A 21,385-nucleotide genomic window follows, 5' to 3' on the forward strand; every position below is an offset into this window, starting at 1 on the left:
CCTGGTCGGAGCGAGAATCGAATCGCCAAACACACACTGATGAAATAAAATCAAGATTGAGTGCACAAGACGGCGATGATGTTCATGTGTAGAAGAGAGGAAGAGAACATCATCAATAAAATCAACATCATTTTGAAATGAGTAGAAGAGGTCATGTAATGTCTGTGTATTCAGTTAACAATACAATAAGAAAGAGAAGGATTTATGAAGTAGAACACATAATTGTCTCTTTTCAGTGGTACGTTACTCAAAAGGGGAGTCCAAATGCATAAGCAAAATGTACTGTAATGTACGGCAAAAAGAAACAGAAATATCCAATCATTTTGAGATTATATTACCTATAGTAGATATGATTTACAAGTAGTAATTATATAAGAAACAACAATTAAAGGTGCATTATGCAGCTGCTGACGCTGGTATTTTTCTATAGAAAGGGAGTGCTCTGCCCAGAATGGTGTGGCATTAAAGAGATGATGTGTTAAATTCCATACTGCCAAATATACCAGGGAATGCAAGTAAACTATAGTGGAGGTTAGATCTCTGTTTGACGAGCAATGTGACTAGACACTTTTGGCAAGTTTTTGATTAATTTCCTTGCATAAATCTACCCATTCAGTTTATGAAATTTCTTGGCTTTAATTTCCATTTTGAGGCGCTGAATCTCCATCTTCGTGAGACAGAAGATCGATATCACACACTGCATGCTTTCCATGTATCGAACAGCAGCAGTTTGAAAGGTAAAACTTGATCATGAACGGTGTTTAGTTTGTTCTGGAGTCGGGACTGATACCCATCGTAGACACACTGGCTGCTTAAGTCGTGGCCTGAAGCCATCATTGACAGCTCGGGCATACACAAACCCTTACAGTACGGGGGCGGTAGCAGGTTGTCAGGGAAAACGCAATATGCATTAGAGACAATCCAATCTGTCTCATGGGTGTGTGTGTGTGTGTGTTGGGTCTGATGCTGGTGGTGGATGCAGAAAGAGGATAGTCTCAAAGGGAATGTTCAGTGTTTGGCGAGCACAGCATCAGGCAAACCTACTTCATTACTGGCCAGTTTACTTGATTAACTCCCCTACTTCATCAGCAACATGGCACTCACTAACACGCTACTGTCACAGAGTTTCAAATTAAGCTTTGTTTGGGGCCTGGTTTGAAGTGAACTCATATACATCAGTGTACAAAGAAATGAGACAGGTGAGCGTGCCCATTATCGAAGTATGTAAAGCAGTAGCTTGCGCTGACTTGTATGGATGGGCAGGCAGATTCAGGGTGGTCATCGATATTTAGTGGATAACAGTTGCACGCAATATTTGAAGAAAAAAATATTCTATTACACATTCTATGTAACGTTATCAAAATACTGCATTAAATACAACTGTATTTCTAACGAACATACAATCCTTAGAAACGTGAACAGAGCCTTAGATCCAAACAAAGATTAGTTTTTAAGTCAATGTGTTGAAACTTGGCGCTGCTGTTGCTTCTCTTCTCCTCTGCACATGCTCAGTTAAGGCACAACCTGCAAACATCCAAGATTCCCACACAGGTTTATTCAGCGTGGTTTGAGCATAGATCCATGGGTTTGAGATAATATAATAGATCCATGGGTTTGAGATAATATAATAGATCCATGGGTTTGAGGCTGTGTGGTCCTCAGAGCAGACCTAGACAGACCTCTAAAAGAAGAGGTTGCTAAATTGATAAAAGTTCATTTTTGCTTTCCTAAATTGTGTGCAGCACTTTGGGAACAGTCTTATAAAAGCACTTAAAATGTGCTCTAAAAATAGGAAGGATATCCATATCTCCTGGTAATAATACGGACACTGCCAGCGACACAGAAGCCCCTTCAGTCCACACCAGGTCAAATAGAGCTTGACTCATGCACTGGCTGCTTGAATGAGTGCACAGTTTGCAGCACAGCAGCAGTACACCAGCCGGCTGAAGCGTTATGTTCAACCACAGTCTCTCAATAACATCAAATACAATCCCCGTAGTCCTGAAATCATGTCACCTCTCACAACTCCCCCTAAGATGCGACTTGGATCATTTCTGCACTGCGCTTTTCCTTATATGGGAGAAACATTTGGCTAACCTTGAGTGCAATGGGATGTTACAATCAAGATGGAATCAAGCCTCCAGCAGTGTGTAAAAGAAGAGACAGAGGCGGGAGCCCACCTTCAAACATGAGTATTATAAGAGGTAATGATTTCCTACTTCTTTTGTCTGAATCTGGCTGCGGGCGATCATTCTGTGCATAACTTTAAATGAAACCAGACAAAAGTTGTACGCCTGAATCAACCCAATTAGACAGAACAGAGTGGAAGTTACAACTCACAATGACTTTAACACGTTTATCATTATTACTAGCAGAATGACCTTATTCTAATACAACAATGGGAAAATGTACTCTTTCAAAAAGCCAAATGTATATTACTGCAATCAGAATATTATTCTATCACCTCCTTTGATAAGATCCACTCAACATTAGATTATTTGATCAAATCTGTAAGATGTACCAACAAAATGACAACTTTTTCTACAACTACTTTTTCATTAAGGAGATAAACGGCTTTTTGCAATTGAACTTAATTTCTGTATTTTCTTTGTTTCTTGCATTGCTTGTTTCCTTGAATATTCAAAGTCAAAATAAAGGTTTAATCTACCATAAAATTGGGACTATAAACTGCTACTTTATTTAACCCTTTGAACCCTACAATCCAACTCAAATTCACGGGGAAATTAGTCTAATGAGGAACTGAATTTAGACGGGTCTTAAATGAAGATACGTGTGGAACCTGGATGTGCGATATGGTGCGTGTGCAATACGGTGGTCAGCATTTTATACCCTCCCCGAAATAAAATGTGAATTTCTTCTTCCGAACTTCTCTACCCATGTTACAACATTGATACCTGCGTATGCATTTTTTTTTCCTGTAAATTTAGTTGGTGCATCTTATATTCTGGTGCACCCAATAGTCCAAATTTTACAGTAGGTAAATATTAATTTAGCTGAAAAAGAACAACCAAGCCTCTTTTTAAAAACACATATGCCTGTTTTTGGATGTGGCTGCACTACAAATGGTACTTTAATCTCCATCACGCTGGCTTTGGACCACATAAATTCCTCACAGCGTGTGCCACCTCGTATTTCACTCAAACAATGGAAGCACATTTCCAAGAGCAGAGCCTGTTGGGGCCACTCCAAGCCAAGCTGCTCTATTTGAATTCAGATCACAGGCAAATGAGTTTTGGCAAGGGCCGCGCTCCCAGTCACAACCTACACACAAGGGGTCTATCAGGGCCAGCACCCCCGAATCACACACCTGCAAAATGAGAACTGGCACCACTCCACTGGCTCCAAGTGGCAGTCACCTTTGTGGCCAAATGGACGTGTAAAGGGTAGGACAGAAGAGGAAAATGAATGAATGATGATGATGGCGTGTAATTAGTGTGGTTGTGTTTAGAGCAGTATCTGCAGAAGGCACACAGACACAGTGAGGTTTGATTCGTGCTGGCTCTGCGTCCGCCGAGGGATTGGCAGCATCCATCTCTGATCACAGGTGTTGTCTGGTCTACTGCTTCAGGTCAAAAACAGCATGCCAGGCAACGGGAGGGATTCTGGGAGGGATTCTGGGTAGGAGTGCTAGACAAAAGTCGCCAGGTCAAATGTGATGAGGTAGATGGACAAGAAAAATGTCTCTCACAGAGTAGTTTGCCCATTAGTTTGAATGCATGCGCAAACAGAATCTATGCGTGTCAAAAAGAAAGAAAGGGAAATAAATCGTGGTATGTAATAGTATTTGGCATTGAGCCCGGAAACCAATACCAGCCCTGCTCTACTCTGCTCGGTAGTCTTTTTTAACGGGTTCCAAGTACTTTTTAGTACCAGCTATTGGTCCAGGGCTCTAAACATTAAACAGGCTAATTTGGGTTAGTGATTGATTAGAGTTCAGAATGGTATAGTAGCTAGCTTCTACACAATAAAAGAAACAAACCAGGCCGAGTGGAGTGGAGTAGAGTTGAGGAGGGCCAGTGGAAATGGAGCTTTACTTGCTGGTTTGTACTGTCCAATCTAATGACACCCACTTCATCACCCCTGAACAGAACGTTAAACCATTAATGACTAAATATTTTACCATGAAAATCAAACATAGCTGAGCAACCAATAACACTACTGCCACTAGTTGTACCTGTCCTTCCAGTTGTTTGCACAATAGAGATCTGTACAACAAATAATTTAAACACAGACTACAAAGCCGTTTCCAATCCACCCAGAGGTAGAATGCATTGTTTTGTTAAGTTGTTAATGCACCTTGAATATTGAACATTTTACACTAATGCAGGCAGAATAATGTGAACAGAAATGTTGTCTAATTCAATGACCTGCATGCGATAATAGAGTTTTATACCCAGATACTAATCGATAAGTACCAAAACTAGTAAATATAATATTATAAATTAAATGGACCTTCCCTGAATAGTTTTACAACTTTTCTATATCAGAATTGCTTAAAACCACACAATATAGGTTAGATTAGATTGTGTCAAATAGAACGTGATAATAATTATGACATAGTGCAGCTGTATGTGGTTCTAAAAATGTTCATGCTCTACTTCGCGTTGAAAAGTAGCATTAGCGCAACAATCTGTACTATGAAATATACCATAACCTTAGAGAAAACGTTGGTAATACAGTCATGGGTTTGTGTTATAAAGAACTGTAAATGCAACAGCCTTGGATCAGTCTGGCACCACGCTGGCTCTACATCTGCTGTGTGATACTGGAGTCGAACTCAGAACGTAGGTGCTGTCAGGTTTGGTGCTCCGGGTCAAAAATAACACGCTCAAAATGTGAGTGTGAAAACCGTGCCTAGATACATTGCAAACGGGATGCAGAATGTGCTAAAGCTAGCTGCACGCACACAGGAGACCTGTCAGGGAGTTCTGGAACCATACAATCTTTGATCCCCTCAAACGTTCACTGAAATCTGTCAGGTTGCATTTTTCTCATGGTAAACAAACAAGAAAATTGCTATCGCGTTTATTTTTGGTCCCGGTGGAAGAGAGGGAATTACAAAGCAATGTGGTGTGGTGAATACAAATTATCATGAGGTTCTCGCTTCTGATGATTCCATTATTCCAGGGCTAAAAATAGTAGCATGCCAAAATGTGCTGAGACTACTTAAGTTTTCCCAGGGATTATGGAAGTGGGAAAACCAACAAGCATAAATCAGGATTAGAAGTATGCAGACACTCAAAAGAGCATTTTCGTTGACATTGCCAGATTTATAAAAATGTTTCAAGCATAGTTACAAGTGTTTTTACACGTTGATGAAATGCTATCATAGTCAAACCCTTTGCACATGAAACAATGGGTAGTTAAAAACATGTAAACTGGGGAAGGGACTTTTTTTGTGAATTAGTATTAAATTAGCATCATTCCCCTAGTTCAGATTTTTTTGGACCAGTTCATCTGCATCTAATAATAACGTATTTTATCTTTCGCCAACCTGGAAGTATCAGCCGAAAGCAGCGCTCTGATTGGCACCCACGCTTCACTTTGTCGAAATTGATGGGTTTCAGAAGACATTGCAACGTTCTATTGGCCAATCATTTTGAATACAAATGCAGGGCAGCTAGATTTGTGAAATGTATTTACCGTATTTGTGTGAGTGAGTTCAAGGGTAAAGTCACTGATGGATGCAAACAGGTTGAGATATCTCAATATATAATATGTAATTATAAGGAAGAATAGACACTCTCCGCTATTAATGATGGTCTAAAGGGTTTGTGAGAGCTAGTTGGACAAATTTAAATACCGACTTCCTCCTTTTGAGATTCCCCAGCTGTAAGTTCATTGTCAAATATATCCTTGTTTTCTGTCCATGCTGGATTCTGTTATTGTGGTGAAATCTGGTTGAAGGGCCCATGTGTATTTTTTGTATTGGGCCTCAAGACACGCTCGCAGCACCATATGCCTCTATTATCAGTTATTATCGCCAATTGTACACTTTCATTGCTCTTTCAATGATGTATGCATACAAAAGCTCCATAAATAATAAAGAATATCACTATGAGTCCCTATGGCATAATTTTGCCGCATTGATGAAATATCCATCCACCAGATTTTTATACTTTATACATCCACTGAAAGCTACAAGCACATATTTCAAGTAAGTCGGAAAAGTCAAATAAAAGAGCTTATTTACATTCTGTGGCAAAGTCGGCGGCAAAGACCAATTGTTGTAATGTAAATGTGTCACCTTTGTTCCACTCCCGGGGTGAGTGCAGATCCCTATCGTGTCACCTCGCTGTCTAATCATTGCCCGTGCTGCACCGGGGCGAGCGTGGATCAATAGCAGGCGCCATGTGTGAATACTTCTCTGTGGCGGTGTGTGATATTGTCGCAGAGGAGCTCCAGGGGCGACTTAAAAGCACAGAGGAGACAAGAAGAAAGGCGCCTGTGGCGGTGGCACTAAAATACATCCTTTCTCACGCAGCGGTGAGAAGAAGGCAGCATTTCAATCATTTTATCTTGAGGCTTGAAGAGAAAATGTGGAGAGTGAGTTGTAAATAAGTAATGATGGTGATTCTGCTAAACTGCATTATTGAGTTTGTATCTTAACATGGGTTGGGCAATATTAAAATAATATTCATAATTTAAACATAAAACATTCCCAAAGTACTTTATATTGCCCTACTTCAATTCTCACACTCCGAGGGGGCTAACAACGTCTTTAGAGACAGCTGCCCTGGGGCAGACTGATAGAGATGGGGCTTCCAATGGGAAACATGAAAAGTCTTAGCCCAAGGACACGACAAGGATGTACTAATCGAAGCTGGGATCAAACCGCAAATCTTCTAGTTAAAAGACAACCACTCTACCACCTGAGCCACTGATGCGCCAGTAAACATACAATAGAGAAACTTTTTAATCTGAACTGCATGTTTGAGGCAGGAAGTGGGTCCCACAGGTCATGAAAGGCTTTTTTTTTCTGTCACAAATGAGAATTTAAAGGATTTCTGCTTATCCAGAAAGTAATTACCGGCAGCATATTTGCTTTTTGAAAAATTAATACATTTGTATATAATTCATTATGTAGACAGATGCACAATCAATTGTACCATGTTTTTGCGGGAAACAGCTTCTTCCTCTGTTAAGCAAACTCGATTCAAGTTACGCATACTTTTTTTTATTGCAGAAATATGAAAAATTGTCTGTCAGATGTAAATTGGCATAAATAGCAGGCTAGGCTTCCATCCAAAAAGTTCTACACAATTTTTCCACACTTTTTCTTATTTTGCATCAGCCTTTCCCAAATATCGCCCGTTAGACACACTTTAAACAGACAGTAGTAAAGTTAACTAATACATACACATTCTGTATCAGTACAAATGTTTTATACCCTTTTGCGGGTCAATATTCTTCACAAAATAAAACATAACCTCAGAGCTCAGAGCCAAATTACCCTCCTAAATATGCAACACAACCAGCTGAACAACTGCTTCAAAGCAGTAAATAGAATTTGTTGCACAGCTGAGGTTCGGTCCCTTGGGTGACCACTACCTGCTCCATCCGGCGCCAAAGGTAGAGATTTATTTATCTACAACGTGTGACTATGAAACAGACTGCCAAAACACTTCTGCTGTAGCGGCAGGTGCCAGATCATTTCTACAATAAAACGTACTCCAGGGAACCATGAAGTTAAATTAAAACTATGAAAATAATTGTCGGTTGATTGTATATCTAAGAGGTAATTGGTTTTTATTGGGTTTTTTGAAAAATGGAAATGGAAATCTTTAAAGGCACAAGAGAGGCTTGCTCAGCTGTGTGGGTTAAATGTTCTTAACACAGCTATTTTCAGTCTAAAAACACATTTAAAATGCAGATATTTTTATTATAATCTTGTCCTCCTTTTTTCTGGAGAGAGAGAGAGCATACAAACATTTTACATAGTCCTAAATATGTAGTCAGGCATTCTATTTGGCCCAAAGTCTAAGTCCTAAGTCCTAATTTAATTTTTTTCAGTTTTTTTTTTTAATGTCTGTTATATTTTTAATAACATAGTGGTATACACAGGTTAAGGAACCGGGTTTGAATAAAGTTATACGCCTTCCGGTCATTAGTTACCAAATAGGACTCTGATTAGTCCTGAGCAAGGTTTCGAAAGGAATGGGGAATTGTATATTTTCAAGCTCAAATGACTTCATGATGTGATTCCCTTCCACTGTATTCTGAATACTTCGGAGATTTGGCTGAAAGCAGTTAAAATTGTATTCTATGTGTATACGTTTGAAAAATCATACAAAAAAGTCGAATCACGAGGCCATATCGCTATTCAAAGACAGAACATTCTCAGACAGAAGCGAAGGTAAACCAAGCACAACAGACAACTAAAAGCATATCCACTTTGTGCCATTTTCCAGTAGATGTATAAAGAGCCTGATATGATGATATTATTTAGCTTGTAATGAAAAATGGATGTTGTTGGGTTAAACGGCGTGCAGAGGTGAAATGTCTCACCATCTGCATTCGCTTCCATTTTAATTCACAGATCTAAGTGTTGCTAAAGAGCGCACAGATGTCATGATAAGTCACGGGTGACTTCACACTGCTCATTCACAACACACCTCCAGCTCTGGCACAATGCGAACCCGAGTTAAGTCAGAATTATGACTCTTGATTTGAAGAAACTTAACCTTAGAACCTTATTTCTGACTCATTTCAGTGCATTTCTTTCTTCAGCTACATTATCCGTGCATGTTTTTAGATTCAAGGTGCCTTATTCAACATCTCTGCTGCCTGTCACCGGCTTGTCTCCGTTTGTTATTATCTTTATTCAAATGTCATGACACGTAAAGGTATCGACTAAAGCGTATCTTAAATGTAACAGTTGCAAGTTTAAACGCTCACGCAGTTCTGCCCGGAGGTCGAGTGGTTAACAGAGCACACGTACACCAGGCTTCAAGTGCAGCCGGCCGCAGCGTTGTGAGTTTGATTTCAGACTTCTACAAATTACTGCATGTCCTCCCTTCTCTTTCATCCCCCATTTCACTCTGTACTTTCCCTTCATTAAAGCCCACAACAGCCACTACATCTTAAAAAGATTAAAAGCACATGCAATTGTCAGTACGAGTTCATATATTGGATTTCTGACGAGGAAGAGCTAAGGACAGGGGATGCTGGGTTTTGCATTTGCTAAATTCCTGTGAACATTGCTTAATCTGCTTCTCGATTTCATTGTCGCCCATCGAGGGAACTGCTGCTGTGACTTTTGGCGTCACAAAAAAACTGAATTGAAGTGAATTACCTTTGTCGCTCCACAGTCAGAATTTCCACGAGATTTCATTTGATGTAGAGCTCCATAATTGTGGATTTGGTTCAATAATTCAATCGCAAAAAGAACAGGTGAATGGTGAAAAGCGCATGAGGTTGGGTATAAAAGTTCAGAGAGTTCCAGCCTTTGTTTTTGCAAGTTGTTTTGCTTTGCTTTGCGTTTTTCAGATCTACAGAGAATTAAGCCCGCTCTCAGTAAGAATTATTGCTTTTCCTAGTATTTTTGAGCAATAAAAACACCCAGGATGATGATGATATAATACTTGTTTGATTATCTGATTTTCCTCTGTGCATAGCTTTTACCACTTATACAGTAATTGGTGCAACTCAGACAGCAGAGGTCTTAACTACAGTCAGGGTTTATACACTAAAGGGCCAAGAAACGACTTCAGTTTGAATTAAGGATCGTTTTAGTTAAGCGTTTAAAGAAAAAGATTTAAGATTTTCTGACTCGAAGGCTTTATTGGACAGAACAACTGAGGCATGAAATGGGGAGAGAGCGCGCAGAGACATTTGACAAAAAGGTCCAGGTCGGGAACAGAACGCCTTAAACCGCTACACTCATGCACCTGATCAATAAATTCAATGTCATGTCAAAGGACCTTGGGGACAAGCAGGAGGCAGAATTATTTTTGTCAGACAACTTTGTCGTGAGATTTATCGATAGTAGATGAAAGTTGTCTGGAATAGTATAACTAAACTAAATAAAAATCTTCTCGATTGATAAAAACAATGCATGAGTTAATACAGAGATTTTATGGATGGAGATATTGCTTTGTTTGCAGTGCAGTCCACAAGTATTTAACATATTCTCCCATGTGTTCTTTATAATCCAATCATTTCGTTTGCAGTTTACTCGGCAAGACAAAAACAGATCTAATTCCTTTCAATGCATACAATATCATTTTTCAAAGCAAGGAACGCGGCGAGTCCTGCTCCAAATCTCTGGGCTTTTTTAAAATCGATAACACATTATGATGTCGGCAGCCTTCTACCGTCGCACTAACTGTCAGTACAAACAAGCTCTCCTCCAGACACTCATTATTCTGACCAAACTATGCTCACGTACACTCTAAAAAAACCTCCAATTGCCACTGCTCAGAATGTCCTCATCTAATGCTGTTTGGAACAAAGCTTTTTTCCCCTGCACAGACTGATTTTTGAAAGCTACTTGAGCTTCGTTTAGTGAAGTCAGTTGCATTCATGAATTTTCTTAACATTTTAAACAGCTATTCATAAGTTTCAGAATCATGAATAAAATAGCAGTCATTGTGGCATTGCAAAGTGTCGAAATGCACCAGATGTCGCCCATAAGCAGGAATTTACAACCAGTGTTTAAGTTGATGACAGGTACAAATTCTGCGGTGGCATTTGCTACTACGCGTACATAATCTTGACGTTTTGTCCTGCCAACTGCTCGATATGTTCTTAATTACTGGGCCAGTCAAAGTTTAAAGTGTTTTCTCTCCCCACAAATTGAACCTAGATTGATTTCCCCCCTAAGAGTATTTATTTGGGTCTTCTTATAAGAATTTGACATTTCATTTTAGAAAGCGAACACAAGCTGCAAGACAAGTTTAAGAGCAAGCGGAAACCTATTTGCCCAATAATGGCCAACTTTGGGGGATAACTGCCGCCATCATTACAATGACAACACAGTGCACACATAAGCAAACCCAGGCTGAAGTCTGACAACACGTTTAGTAAAAATGGATATAAAAACACACACTTTCATGATGATCAGTACAAGCGTTCATGGCCCTGCTTAGCACAAACAGATTAGATTAACTAGCTTCTGTCATTTCAGAATCAGAAAAGGTTTATTGCCATTGTCAATTAACAAAACAATTCACAAACATAGAAACTTTGCTTTGGTGATTCGGTGCAACATAGAACAATGAACAATTCGGTGCAACATAGAACAAGGACAGCGCAAATCAGCTCACTTATAGTTATAGTTTCAGTTCAGTTTCAGTCGGTTCCTTAGGGTCAAATTATGATAAAACAAAACTCGGATTAAAGTCTAACTCGAGTAACAGAGCAATGCTTCACATCCATTGCTAATTTAAATAACATCGCTTTAAACAACTCTTGATTCTAATCATCTGCCATACTCATAGTGAAAGTATTTGTCGGTGTGTATCATAAAATAGTTGTGCCCATATTTACATCGGAAACCTGTTTGACACCCAAAATATTTTCTACATTCGCTTTTTTGGTGAGATCGAAGAGAAATGCTATAATAGGCCCAAGGTTTTTACTTACTTACTTTGCCTACTGACTAAACACTTGATAAAACGCCCGTGTCACCTCACTTTCAGCGCAAGCAAGTTTAATTCCCTGCACAACAACAACAACAACAACAGACCATCAACACTATAGCTGACCCCAAGTCCATAACTCTTAGATCTTTTTTACAGCAATGCGACACCTTAGCCTTTTAAAAGCTCCTTTAGAAACCAATCAATAGTCCCTGTGCCAACGCCAATAATACACACTTCAGCATCAAGAGACACGAGAGGGGAAGAGAGAAGTCTCACCTTTCTCACAAGTGCTGTCCCAGAAGCCCGTCCCGGTGCAGTCGCACACGTAACGATTCCAGCCCTCCTTACACTGCCCGTTGTTCTTGCACGGGCCGCTATCGCACATTTTGCCGCCGACTTTGGTGCACGTCGCCTTGATGCCCGTCACGTTCTGGGCCTGGGCGATCTGGCGGATGTCCTTGCTGCGCCCGTCGATGAAGAGATCGCGGATGCAGCCCACGTAGCCGTAGTTGAGCATGGCGGTCCACAGCTCAGTCGGGAGCACCAGGCCCGCGCGGTTATCGGGTAAACCGCCCAGATAAAGATCCCCCTCCAGGTCCAGGATCTCGTTCTCCCCGGACGCGGTGAAGGGCGTGCGTCGGCTGTTTACAGAAATAATGCCTGGGAGAAGCAGAGGACATGTTTAAATGTCAGGGATACTATACAAAGATTATTATAAAACAAATACCACGCGAAAGCAGTGTGGCGCTGTGCTACCTTTGCAACGCCTTCAAACTGTTCTATGGATGTGAGATTGGATTTAAGAGTGTATTGAATTCTTTATGTATTTTGAGAAACATTAAAAAACATCTCAAGTTAATAGATGAAATTTGTTTATTAGATAATGTTTTGGCCTTATTGCCAGAAACATCATAATGCAGTTCAGTTAGTTCAGTATTTCAACTGCAGTAGAACAAAAAGTATCAAAGATGTACAAGATTTAAAAGGATGGCAATAAAACCACATGTTTAACATGAATAAACTGTAGGTTTTTGTTGCATTCTAGGAATTGATCATTTGAAAAATCATAATCTCAGATGTTTGGTAAGAGTCAATGTTACTCTATGGGTTTTTGAAAGAAATGTATAATAGAAATACACAAATCTTTCTCCTTCTCATCATTTGTGCGGGTTTGACCCCATAAAAGTGTCATATTAATCTTACTGTATGTCCTAAAGTTCTTTCAACTGACAACAGTCACGTCTTTGGAGTTGAATAATGGCACCACTATCCGAGGCTACAGTGTGAAACATATTCTATGATATATATTTATGATGACAGAGAAGACGCTGAACTTAAATATTTTTTTTTTTAACCATAAACTGGGTATACAAATCTGCAATCTGATAGTTAAACAGCAAATTGTATCATAGAATTCTGACCTGCTCCAGCTCATTAATAAACTATAGGGATGTTGTGATGTCGCATGAAAAAACAATGAATATTTTCAGTAAGATTAGATATGAAATACTTTAGATATAATAATAAAAATGAAATAAAATAAGTTGAATAAAAGTCTAAGAAAAAAAAAAAAAAAAAAAACAACACTGTGTCTATAGTTAGTAAAATGGACAACAATAAACAGGTAAAGTTGTTTTAGCAATTGTATCACTCAGTGCAAAAATGTATGGAATGCATGAATACAGTATATACTCATATAATTTGGCCAAACCTTTAACAAATTAGCACTGACTGACTATAACATTACCATATAACATAACATGAATGACTATATAAACGCTTTACATCATCTGTGGTTCAACTCTTGTGTCTGGGCCTCAGATATTTTTACAATATCATACTTTCTCGACTGAATATCTTGAGCTACACTTAATATTTACTGACAAATCGTTCAATAGTCTGGTGTGAAGTGACAGAGTTTGATATCTCACATAATAATATAATGTAATACTTTTTGACGTCTTGTTTAGGCGGAACCAAACGTTGCTCTTGAGAATGTGCAGCTGTAACAGAATTAGCGTTGACATTTCTCTTCCTCTAAACTTGGCAGTGTCACAAAAAGTGCAGGGTTAGACATGCACCATTGTTTCAGCAAATATTGTTTGTTTAAAGGTGAGAACGGAGATGAAACGCATTACTGTGACAAATGCATTATGGTCATTTCTGATTTTTTCACAGTGAGGCCCATTAGACGCGACATTGTGTGAGTCAGGACAAGCCCTAATCTGTTGTTTCCAACTAATTATGTTTTATTGAAAGCACAATCAAGTCTGCTTTTGTGTTGTTCTTCTTGCTTGATTATGTTTTCCATTAGAGATACATTTTTCAACCACTTTTCTCTGTTTACTCGGCCCTGAATTTGCATGAATTAATTTGTTAAATAAATTCATAATATTTACGTGGTGTGTATAATTTAATCAAAGATGGCCTAAACAAGTGTGATAAATCATTTAAATTGAAACAATTGTCTATGGGTCCAGCATTATTATTTTTATCTTTTCTTTTTCCTGGCTTAAAAAATCGCTGGCATCTCCCATACACAAGTCTTTCAATTGTTAGTCCCAAAAAACAGTAAAAAAACTCATAAAAGACATTTATTTGTAATTCCCCAAATTTACAGCAATATGTGCTTTGGGGTTGTTCACACTAGCACAATCACCACATGGAAATTAGGCATCAACTAGAACTAAACACAGAACTAAATCTGGACTAGACCGGGACTAGACCGGGACTAGACCGGGACTAGACCGGGACTAGACCAGGACTAGACCAGGACTAGACCAGGACTAGACCAGGACTAGAACAGGACTAGACCAGGACTAGACCAGGACTAGAACAGGACTAGAACAGGACTATACCAGGACTAGAACAGGACTATACCAGGACTAGAACAGGACTATACCAGGACTAGAACAGGACTATACCAGGACTAGAACAGGACTATACCAGGACTAGAACAGGACTATACCAGGACTAGAACAGGACTAGAACAGGACTAGAACAGGACTAGAACAGGACTATAACAGGACTATACCAGGACTATACCAGGACTAGAACAGGACTATACCAGGACTAGAACAGGACTAGAACAGGACAAGAACAGGACTATACCAGGACTAGAACAGGAATATACCAGGACTAGAACAGGACTATACCAGGACTAGAACAGGACTAGAACAGGACAAGAACAGGACTAGAACAGGACTATACCAGGACTAGAACAGGACTATACCAGGACTAGAACAGGACTAGAACAGGACTAGAACAGGACTAGAACAGGACTATACCAGGACTATACCAGGACTAGAACAGGACTAGAACAGGACTAGAACAGGACTAGAACAGGACTAGAACAGGACTAGACTAGGACTAGACCAGGACTAGACCAGGACTAGAACAAGACTATACCAGGACTATACCAGGACTAGAACAGGACTAGAACAGGACTAGAACAGGACTAGACTAGGACTAGACCAGGACTAGACCAGGACTAGAACAAGACTATACCAGGACTATACCAGGACTAGAACAGGACTAGAACAGGACTATACCAGGACTATACCAGGACTAGACCAGGACTAGAACAAGCCTAAACCAAGTCTACGTTCTACAAGTGTGAAAACACCTTTAAGGCTCATTAATGCTCCACCTTCATTTAAACTTCCAACCCTTTCTAATGTTAAGGCAGTGTTCTGGAAAATAACCACCAGAGGGCACTCAAAATAAATTTGAGAATTGATCTAAACTAAAGAAAAACTGTAAATAGGAAAACAAAAATTGACGCAGTTTTTAGGAAAAGAGTCAAGAAAATGGGCTCAGAAACAAATGTATTTGTTTTGACCTTGTTCTAATCACTTTTTAAGATGTTGCGCTTCCACTGTTGCGGAGTGCTCACTACTGTCCCCAGTGGTCAGCACAAGTACAGCTCTTGCTGCGCATCCATAAACTGTGAGCATACAAATCGCATAGGTAGAGCATAAATGAGCCTCAAGTATTGCTGCTTTCCTCCTGGCTTTTGTCTGTAAATTATCTATTTGTATATGAAATGCCAATTGGAATAGTTACAATTTGCAAAGACCGCCGTCTGCCAACAAGAAAATATAATGTCTCAATGATGATTCTAAGCTCATATTTAAGTCTTGTCTCAAATGTGAATGCTCTTGGATGTTAAAATGTGTACTTTGACCATGAATCCTAATAAAACATCCCAAATCTAAAGTCAGAAAAGACGCAATTATCTTTTTTTTTTTTCTTTTCAGAATCACTTCCTACATCTCACATCTCTTTGAACATCACACTAAACACTCACCCCCGATGCAAAATTCCGTTCACATTTGACTCCCATTATCATTTCACTCAAACCACAAGTGTGCTTAAGCCTGTTCTTTACCTGGCACCTCGTCGGCACATATCTGTCTCACTCTCTTCTTTCCCTTTGAAAATTCTGCACCCCTCTCCTGCTATCACACCGGGGGCCACGCCGGTGATTAATCAAAACGCCGCGCTCTGACACACGGCTAAATTGGCTGCTCTAACCTGATATATAACACAGGCCTGGCGCTCCCACTAACTCGCCCGTTCCTCTGAGGATCCCGGCTAATGGCGAGATTGCGCTGGCTTCGGTGCTCAAGGCAACACAAGTTTCTAACCCTTATTCTCTAAAAAAATCTGGGCCTGGGACTTTGGCCATGTTTTGAGGTCATTGGACATACACAAGGGGAGATGGGAGCTTGTATCTCTAGAAAGAGTAATATGAGTTTGTGCAAGCCATAGATCATGTCTGGAATTAATATATTGAGGGTGCCCAAAGCTGGAACGTGGAAACTAACAATTACATTATCATATTATCACCTTTTGGCCAGGAAAAGTAATTTTAAGACACACCAAGAACATACTACAACTAGCCTGGCCATCTTTAGGGATTTGATGGGTTTTCTGAGACGAATAATGCCTTACTATAAAATACTTAAAAGGGTCAGTGGTAAAGGTGCAGCACATGTCAATATTTTAATTCAAACCCTTTCTGAGTGTCACGTGTTAGCCTTTTTGCACTGTATATTAACATTTTAAGAACTGAAGAAGCTACTTGGATAAATGATGAAACATTGTCACTCTTTTGTCACTCTTTTATCCAGTTGTCAGAATTCAATTTTATTTTTCAACAACAACTCTAAATGTTTTTCCAAAATGACAGTTTTAGTTAAATGTATTGTTCACAAAACCAAAATGTTATTTCCACTGTGGCGAAAACACATCAGTCAATTCAACCTCTTGTTGTTGTCCGTTTTTTTCTTGAATATAATTAAATATTGGAAGCTCCAAGAAGAGTGCTGTAACAGGCTTTGAACCTGGAGAATACATATACAAGTACCGTATTTTCCGGACTATAAGTTGCACCTTTTTTCATAGTTTTGGCCGGGGTGCGACTTACATATCTATATTTATATACTTATACTCCGGAGTGACTTATATGTGATATTATTTACTATTTTCACACTTGCAACTGTATTTCATACTCCAGTGCAACTTATATATGTTTTTTTCTCCTCTATTATGCATTTTTTGGTTTATACTCAGGTGCGACTTATAGTCCGGAAAATACGGTATATGATTAGAAGGGCGAGACTTATCAAACAATTCATAATGTCTCAATTGTTGTTTTCGAGATTAGCAAAATTGGTTATATCTATAATTAAACTATTAAAAAATTGCTAAAAAAGAGACCGAAATTGTAAGATTAAAGTGATATTTCTGCTCTTTTGTCATTAATGTCATGGTCCATCCCCATTTTGTGCAATACCAAGACATTTACAGCCACATTTTAGCACCTTCCTGATGCATTGTTAAAATATTACCTGACTATTGTTATTGTGGTGATGCAAAATATATCAAGATATCCATTTTTGTCCATTTGTATTGAGAGTATTTCATATTTTTTACACCTACTCCCACATAATTCTGATTCTGCCTTGTCAGCCTTGTGCCTGACAGAGAATTATTATTATGCGCAATGGCTCCAGGCAACAAGCTTTTAATTGCACCAGGACATGTGTTTCCTGGTGTAAGTCATGTGGCAGTAAAGCTGTGGATTTGCAGGAAAAGTAAAAATGAACGACAGCCTTGAGAACACCAGAGGCCAAAATGTACGCATAAATGGGATGTGAGCAAAAGCATTTTAACTGCGAGTCTGCAAACTTATTTAAGACTGGATTGCACAAGTGACCGCTGTTATATTCTTGCTACAAATGAGGAGAAATGCTACTGTGGCTATTGATTTTTGTTTTAAATATCACAGCAATTGCGAGAAACATTTTGAATCATTGATGAAGTTACAGTCAAGCTGCAGTTGGCAGGATGACATTATGTTTTTTCTAATGCATTTTTCATCATAGGCTTTGCTTTTTTTTCTTCCTGTTCAACACAGTTTCCTATGTTTAAAATATCCCTCCCGAGTTCTGTTTACAATGTTAAATGTCCTATGACTTGATGCCGATTGATCTTTCATCAACACAAAAATACTGTTTCTGTGATTCACTTTGTTGATCAATAGTTTATTTACTTAAGGATCTATTGGTAGCTTTTGGGTCTAAGTGTAAGGCAAGAAACGTTGATTACATGTTCATAGGAAGTATCAAAAAGTAAAAATGTTGAATCATGTATAATTAGTGATCCAAAAACTAGTTTCAAAACTGAAAAACATTATATAAACCAGACAAAAAATAACCTTTCCTGATTATATTTAAATGGTTTGGATCTTTGTAAGGTCATATTTAATTTGTGTTGAAAAATACATTCTATGGTCTAAAATAAAGTTTGTTTTTATCGTTGTTATGGCATTGACATCAGCATCGCGTATCAAACCTTTTGTTGTATTGACATTTTTCTACCATGACAACAATTTTAGTGAAAATCAGCATATTATGATTATATTTCTGGTGGAGTGCTTGCTACCTGCTTGTCTCCATGTAGATTTGCCCAAGTTACATATCAGATCTGTAGAATGGCAAGTCAACCCACAGACCTTAATTTTTCCAGCAAAGCAATTCAGTTTAGGCATGCATATGACTGAAAATACTGTCTTCTCTATTTCTTCTCTTTTAAAGTCAATTATATCATGATTACGTATGGTTTTATTTCCATGTATTGTAATTTTAATGCATGTTTTCTTCTTTTCCTGTTACATACAGGAATGACTTTGTTTAAGACATGTGCTCTACAAATAAACTTGACTTGCATCTTAACTTCTCCATGAAAAGTCACCTTTAAGTCCACCTTTAAGTATTCCAGACCTTAGAATATTGTGATGTCATATTAAACCATCAATAAAGTGTGCGTGTCATCACCTGATCGTCCGTCTCTCTGGATGTCCACATGGTGCCAGTTTCCGTCGTTGACCTTGGCCTGCGTGGCTTTGACCTTAATAGTGCCAGAGCCCATGTCCAGCAGCAGATACAACCCTCCATCCAACAACTCCACGGCAAAGAAGTCCACCTTGGTGTTCTTCTGTCCCTTGGCGTCCCGTCTGTCCTGAGCCTTGCCCTGGGTGAAGAGGATCAGGCCGTTGGGCTCGATGGTGCGGAAGTCGAACGATATGGAGCCGACCCGTTTGGTGTTCCACTTGGGCAGAGACAGCGAAGACTCCGGGCTCTCGAAGCTGATGGGGTCCAGCGTGGGCACGTTCTCGCACTTGAAGACGATGTCGCCCTGGAGTTTCATCTTGGGGTCGACGATGCGGGCCAGGCGGGACAGCTCCAAACGGATGTCGTTGTTCTTGTACACCACCTGGAGAAGAAATGCATTGTAAAACTGTTTTGGACCTTTTAGTTTGTGTTATTAAGCCTTAAAGGAAGCTGAAAAGGAAAAGTGATCAAGACGACCCACCATTAAGTCCCCCCTTGTCAAAATGTGAATCATTATGCCTTGTCATTGCACAAACTGCACATTGAATTGTAAAAAAGCTGCTCCACAATTGTTCTCAGGTAAAATGCACAAACAGGACACAATAAATAAGTTCATAAAAAGAAGGACAAATAGATTAGAAGGAAACACGACTACTGGGTCTACTGCCCGGTCTGTTTTTGTAGAGTTTGTACTTTTCGCCTTGTGTATGTGTGGGTTGTAAAATAGGTTCATGATATCATAATCTCAGAAGGTATGCAAGGGTCTATTCAACTCCATGGGAGATTCACTGCTTTTGAAAGAAATATCCAAAATAGAAATCCACAAACCGTGTCATTATTTGTATTGGATTGGCTCCACGAAATTGTCTTATCAATTTTATGTTTTAAATGCTTTTCAACGGACAACAATTTCGCTTTTGGTGTCGAATAATGTCACCACTTTCAGAAGCAATTGAATGATTTCACTTTTCTTTGGTTATACTGACAGAGATGATTCTTGGTTACCCCAGTGGCATTGAAGGATGGGTCAAATTGTCTCTACAGGCACTATACCTGATAAACAAATATTCTGAGTAATAGTAAGAATATTAACATAATTTACCCCTGCTTACCTCATTAACAGGGCACAATGAGCTATAAATGTTCCATCCACAAAATGTATTGCCTCATTATGAAAGTGAACTTGAAATTGTTGTAACAGACTCATGGATTCTTGAGGGGGATGCACTGTGCTTCATTACAAAATGTGATACAAAATGGCTCTAGTCCATTGCCAATTCACAGCAAGATCAATACAAATAATATTTTGCTGGCGTGTGTTGAGTGTGTACGAGGCCATTTTATCTGTCTCCCTTATTTTCTAGATCAACTTCAATTTATCCGTGAAGAAGAAAGAAGTAATAGGTCCACCTCTATAATTCTATTTGATTGAACACCGCGGACTAAATGCAATTGGAGAAGCATTGGCTAAATTAGTAGAAAACGATTTTGTGTAGTGGTCAAAAAGGTGCCCTGAAATCCCTCTGAGTAGCACTGACCCACAGAGAATAGATTCAATACACTATTTACCAACTGTACATTCACCTCTGTTTTAATTGTAGACACTACAATGGTGGGCCACAAAAAAGGCCATAGGAGAGAGTTGGCCATTGAGAAGCATTGAGGCTGAAAATGAATGTCTTTTCTACATCACGGTGAGGGTTTTTTTCAGTGGTACAGAGGCCGGTGTGCATGTTTGTAAGTGTGTGTGTGTGTGTGTGTGTGTGTGTGTATGTGTGTGTGTGTGCGTGTATGTATGTATGTATGTGTGTATGGCCGCAGGGCCGAACGGAAATGGCGCAAGTCAAAGCTCCAGGTTCAAAAAGAGATTTACAAAGAGAAGCTGAACATGTACAACCTAATCTTATGTAGAACTAGGGAAAGATATTTTTCTGAAATAATTGGAAGCTGCAGTAAAAACTTGCGTGTCCTGTTTGCCACAGTAAACAGATTAACAAACCCTCCAGCTCAGCTGCCATTAGAACTCATTTCCACATCCAAGTGTAATGAGTTTGCATTATTCTTTAATGACAAAGTTCAGGGCATTAAAAATGCTATAAATCCCACAATGCAAAAAATTACCCTAAAACCACCAAGACACTTAGAGCTAACTCACTTTGCACCAGTAACTGACAAAACTGTCCATGAGATCATCACCAGTCTGAGTTCATCTACATGCTGCCTTGATGTGTTACCCACCAAATTTCTAAAGTCTGTGCTGAACAGTTTGTTAGCACCACTCACTCACATAGTTAACATGTCGCTTCAATCTGGAACATTCCCAATGTCTTTGAAAACTGCGGTCATAAAGCCTCTCCTAAAGAAGAGCAGTCTTGATGC

General features: G+C 39.2%; 1 protein-coding gene across 12 annotated transcripts in view; it reads right to left on the bottom strand.

Annotated features, from left to right (window-relative positions):
* The window catches only part of nrxn3b (neurexin 3b), a 449,304-nt gene that overhangs the window by 286,191 nt on the left and 141,728 nt on the right, over positions 1-21,385 (bottom strand). For all 12 annotated transcript variants that reach the window (XM_072444649.1, XM_072444613.1, XM_072444640.1 and 9 more), the window contains 2 exons: positions 18,950-19,388; positions 11,883-12,266 (listed from right to left, as the gene is read on the bottom strand). In XM_072444649.1, coding sequence (XP_072300750.1) covers positions 11,883-12,266; positions 18,950-19,388 — 823 coding nt within the window. The remainder of the gene's footprint in view (positions 1-11,882; positions 12,267-18,949; positions 19,389-21,385) is intronic.

The sequence above is a fragment of the Eucyclogobius newberryi genome, unplaced genomic scaffold, assembly GCF_026437365.1.
Source record: "Eucyclogobius newberryi isolate DKJ021-1_F unplaced genomic scaffold, fEucNew1.0.hap1 SCAF_1, whole genome shotgun sequence".
Lineage (NCBI taxonomy): Eukaryota > Metazoa > Chordata > Actinopteri > Gobiiformes > Gobiidae > Eucyclogobius > Eucyclogobius newberryi.